General features: G+C 41.2%; 1 protein-coding gene across 2 annotated transcripts in view; it reads right to left on the reverse strand.

Annotated features, from left to right (window-relative positions):
• Positions 1–726: 726 nt before the first annotated feature.
• Positions 727–5,414, reverse strand: part of TLE4 (transducin-like enhancer of split 4) — a 156,010-nt gene continuing 151,322 nt past the window's right edge. For both annotated transcript variants that reach the window (XM_011954628.1, XM_011954631.1), the window contains one exon: positions 727–2,449. In XM_011954628.1, coding sequence (XP_011810018.1) covers positions 2,342–2,449 — 108 coding nt within the window. In that variant the 3' untranslated portion in view covers positions 727–2,341. The remainder of the gene's footprint in view (positions 2,450–5,414) is intronic.

Here is a 5,414-nt window from a genome sequence, read left to right on the forward strand (position 1 = left end):
GAATACTGTGGGGCTTCTAATCCTCCTACTTAGTAGAACCTTAAAATGTCAGATTTTTGAGTCCCAGGACTTTAGAATTTTAATTTAAACTCCTCCTCATACTGAATCTTCATACACCCAACCAGTAGCAGCCCAAGAAGCGTGGTGTAAAGATCTCAGTGTGTTACGCTAGAAATGCTTCCCAAACCCAAATGGCTGGCAATGGTTTACATGGGCTAACTTAAAGGCCGTGTTCATGTGTCCAGTCCAATACGGTAGCCATTAGCCAGATGTGGCTACTTGACACTTGATATGTAGTTCGTGTGACTGGTAAATTGGATTTCTAGTTTTATTTAACTTTAATAAATTTAAAGAGCCACAAATGCCTAGGGTAACCATATTGAACAGCATACCTCTAAAGCATCAAGGGTTTGAGGGACATGATAACCTTTTGATAGGCAGTACTTTTACAAATCAAAGAAGTACTCAATAAATATTTAGCACCAACTGGTCACTGTTAACTTTTATCACCTACCTTTTCTAGCTCCTTTCAAGTAAAGACAAAACCAAAACAAAAGTAGCAACAATGAAAAAACCCACACTACTTTAACAACAACAAAAAAAACCACATTACCTTAACAACAATCTCCCTCGAAAAAACTAGGCATTTTTAATATATAGGAGTGGCACAGCCAAAGATAAAAAACAAACTAATGTCATCAAGACAAAGAATTAGAAAAATAAGCATACTAGAAGTTATTTATGTTTAATGCTTAAAAGTCTGAATGCACAAACAATCTACCATTATAGAAGTACTGGTGGTCAATACAATGCATTAGAACTATGTACAATGCACAGTTTAGTATCAAAATCTTTCTACACTGTAGAGTTTTACGAAACTGTTAATGACATCAAACACTAAGCACTTAAGACACCATTGTTTTTTCTGCTACCACATTAGGAACGTCAATGGACAGTCCATTTCAACTTGCAGCATCCATCCATTTCTAGTATGAAATTAAGTAATTTTCTACTTATACAATAAAGTATATCTACACGGTTCTTTTGATTTTGATCCATAGCAGCAAAGGCACTGTACATCAGCAGATCCACAGACTTAAAAGATTTTTAAAGCATTCAAACAAAAAATAATAATAAAAAAAGAAGTCACATATTATAGTTTAACAGCAACAACAACAACATAAAAGATAACACAATGTTTCTGGCACAATGGCACAGCCTGTGTCCATTTCAGGGACATCCAACTAAGACATGGAAAGAACCGGAGGTAAGGAAAGCAAGTCCTCATCCCAGGAGAGAGTCCATTCTTTGTGTTTTTCAGAGGGAGGTCTCTGCAAACCCTCCTCTGCTGTCCTTGTTTTGTGAAAGACTTAACTTGCACAGCAGTGGGAGTCCTCCCCATAACTGTGCAGCTCCCAAAGAGCATGCCACAAAATAACCCATAATTTCTCATAACAACAGAACTGACTAAAGATATATATATATATATATATATATATATCTCCTTTTGCAAAGAAACGTGGCAAAAATATCCATCAGGGATTAAGTTCTCTCTTTGAGGCCAAATTTAATTTGTTCATCTGTCTATAATACAACAAAAAAGGGAACTAAAAACATATTACAAAGACACTTGTCAACGAGTCAAAAAAAGAAAAAAGTCCAATTACTTTTATCAAATATAATCTAAAGCTATAGATATATTGGTTAACGTCGTCTAAGTAGATCCAAATGAGCATGAGATGGCCTGTTGTGTTCTAATTGTTCAGCCAAATTTCCAAAGGTCTTTAAAAGATGTAGAAAACAAAAACAAAAAAACCTAATAACAACACAGCAACATATTGCTTCCATGTGTAATTATACATTTCACATCTCTATACAGTCATCAGTCTACATTTAGTGACATTTTAAATCAATTATTTTAAACCTTCCTTTCCCCTCCTTTGCCAAAAAAAGGGGGGGAGGGGTATCAAATACAACGCACCTTCATTATCAATGCAGGAGCAGACAGCTTTATTTAGTCAGTCATTGTTAGAAAGCCTTCTTTAAACAAAATAAATATATTACAGATATAATACATAATTAAAGATTCTGTTCACTGTTAAGTATGCTTATTCCATGTTCTTCCAAGTAGATAGCTGAAGATTTGGTATCACAGGTTTTGAATGACTATTCACAATTCAATAGCAAGTGGGAAGTGAGGTTAAGAAAGGGGATTTAAACTCCACGACTGCAATGAGTATCTGAAATCCTTGGTTTTTAGATGCGGGGGTGGGGGGTGAACAAAAAGGATGACAGAGCAAAGTGCTACCAGGAGGAGTCCAGTCTGCATGAAGATTTGTCCTTAATAAATAACTTCATAAACCGTGGCCTTCTTATCCCCAGAGCCAGTGACAATGTATTTGTCATCCACGGAGATGTCACAGCTAAGCACCGATGAGGATTCTTTGGACTAGGAAAGAAACATATCATCAAAAATGTTAAATACCGAAAGGAAATCCCATGACCACGGAGGACTCGGAGCAAATGCAAATGTAATGTGCTCCTTCACCCGTCAAGGAAAGGTAAAAGGTGGTCACGGAGAGTGCTGCTGCCTTTTTATTTATTTATTTATTTTTTAACAAGACAGGGTCTCCCTCGGTCACTCAGGATGGACTGCAGTGGTGTGACCACAGTTCACTGCAGCCTTGACCATCTGAGCTCAAGCAATCCTCCCACCTCAGTCTCCCGAACTGCTGGGACTATGACCTCGGTGTGTCCTATACACCTAAGTTTTTAACTTTCTGTTTGTAGAGACAGGGTCTCATTCAGTTGCCCAGTCTGGTCTCAAACTCCTGGGCTCAAGCGATCCTCTTGCTATAACCTCCCAAATTATGCCTGAGATTACAGGCACGAGCCACCACGTGGCACTTTCTTAAAATGGCAGAGGTGGATCGGATCCACCCTTGGCAACACCTCACTGGGTCAGTCAGGAGGCTTCTGCCCTGGGGACATCAGGTAGGCAGGCAAGCCAATGGTTTGAGCACCTCTGCTGGCAAAGCAAGACCTTATTTCAAGCCCTATTCTACCGTTAAGAGGGGGGTGTTATTGGCATGAAAAACCCTCAACTTCAAACAGATGGCTTGGAGTTAGGTTGAGCTGTGGAACACAGCACAGGTCACTTAACCTGTCTGCATCTCAGTTTCCTTACAATAGCAAATAGGTAGACATTTTACCTGTCTACCATCTCAGAGCGATGCAGCAGAGTTCAGTGAGATCAGACATGAGAAATGGCACTGAAAACACATTAAAAAAAAAACAAAGAATATAAAATTTCTAGTGAAAAGCCTAATGCTCCCACTGTTAAAATGTAACACAAATTTCCAAGAGGGGAGAGGTTCAACAGTTAAAAAGAAAAACATACCATAGTTTTGTATATACCATATTCAACTGTAGTATGAAGGATTCAATGTTAACTTTTAACTAAACTGTGCTCATTTAAAATGAAAACAACACGATTTTAACAAGGACTGAATACTTTAAACACTTAAAGACATAGTACTTAGGCTTACTATAAAAAGTGTACTTTTTTATTTTAAGCGCAGTTGGGACTATCTAACAAGTGATAATCCATGATATGAAAAATGCTGTATTAAATTATAGGCTTCGAGATCCGCACCAAGATGGCCGAATAGGAACAGCTCCAGCTTCTAGCTCCCCGCATGAGCAATACAGAAGACAGGAGATTTCTGCATTTTCAACTTAGGTACCAGGTTCACCTCACTGGGGCGTGTTGGACAGTCGGTGCAGGACAGTGGGTGCAGCCTAACGAGCGAGAGCCAAAGCAGGGTGAGGCATCACCTCACCCGGGAAGCGCAAGGGGGAAGGGAAATCCCTTTCCTAGCCAAGGGAAACCGTGACATACAACACATGGAAAATCGGGTCACTCCCACCCTAACACTGCGCTTATCCAAGGGTCTTAGCAAACAGCACACCAGTCTGAGATCTAACTGCAAGGCGGCAGGGAGGCTGGGGGAGGGGTGCCCACTCAGGGGTGCACACTGAGGCTTAAGGAGGTAAACAAAGCCACCTGGAAGCTCGAACTAGGTGGAGCCCATCGCAGCTCAAGGAGGCCTGCCTGCCTGCCTGCCTGCCTGCCTCTGTAGACTCCACCTCTGTGGACAGGGCATAGTCAAAAAAGGCAGCAGAAACCTCTGCAGATATAAATGTCACTGTCTGATAGCACTGAAGAGAGTAGTGGTTTTCCCAGCACGGAGTTTGAGATCTGGGAACAGACAGAGTGTCTGCTCAAGTGGGTCCCTGACCCCCAAGTAGCCTAACAGGGAGACACCCCACACTAGGGGCAGACTGACACCTCACATCTCACATGGCTGGCTACACCTCTGAGACAAAGCTTCCAAAGGAATGATCAGACAGCAACATTTGCAGTTCAGCAATATTCACTCTTCTGCAGCCTCCGCTGCTGATACCCAGGCAAACAGGGTCTGGAGTGGACCTCGAGCAAACTCCGACAGATCTGCAGCTGAGGGTCCTGACTGTTAGAAGGAAAACTAACAAACAGAAAGGACATCCACACCAAAACTCCATCTGTACGTCACCCTCATCAAAGACCAAAGGTAGATAAAACCACAAAGATGGGGAAAAAGCAGAAGAGAAAAGCTGGAACTTCTAAAAATTAGAGTGCCTCTCCCCTTCAAAAGGAATGCAGCTCCTCTCCAGCAATGGAACAAAGCTGGACGGAGAATGACTTTGATGAGTTGAGAGAAGAAGACTTGAGACAATCAAACTTCTCTGAGCTAAAGGAGGAATTACGATCCCAGCGCAAAGAAACTAAAAACCTTGTAAAAAGATTTGATGAATGGCTAACTAGAATAACCAATGCAGAGAAGTCCTTAAACAACCTGACAGAGATGAAAACCATGACATGAGAACTACGTGTCAAATGTACAAGCTTCAGTAACTGACTTGATCAACGGGAAGAAAGGGTACCAGTGATTGAAGATCAAATGAATGAAATGAAGCGAGAAGAAAAGTTTAGAGCAAAAAGAGTAAAAAGAAATGAACAAAGACTCCAAGAAATATGGGACTAAGAAATATGGTACTATGTGAAAAGACCAAATCTACGTCTGACTGGTGTACCCGAAAGTGAAGGGGAGAATGGAACCAAGCTGGAAAACACTCTGCAGGGTATCATCCAGGAGAACTTTCCCAACCTAGTAGGGCAGGCCAACATTCAAATTCAGGAAATACAGAGACCACCACAAAGATACTCCTCGAGAAGAGCTACTCCAAGAAACATAATGGTCAGATTCACCAAAGTTGAAATGAAGGAAAAAATGTTAAGGGCAGCCAGAGAGAAAGGTCGGGTTACCCACAAAGGGAAGCCCATCAGACTAACAGCGGATCTCTCGGCAGAA

The sequence above is a fragment of the Colobus angolensis genome, unplaced genomic scaffold (genome assembly GCF_000951035.1).
Source record: "Colobus angolensis palliatus isolate OR3802 unplaced genomic scaffold, Cang.pa_1.0 Scaffold388, whole genome shotgun sequence".
NCBI lineage: Eukaryota > Metazoa > Chordata > Mammalia > Primates > Cercopithecidae > Colobus > Colobus angolensis.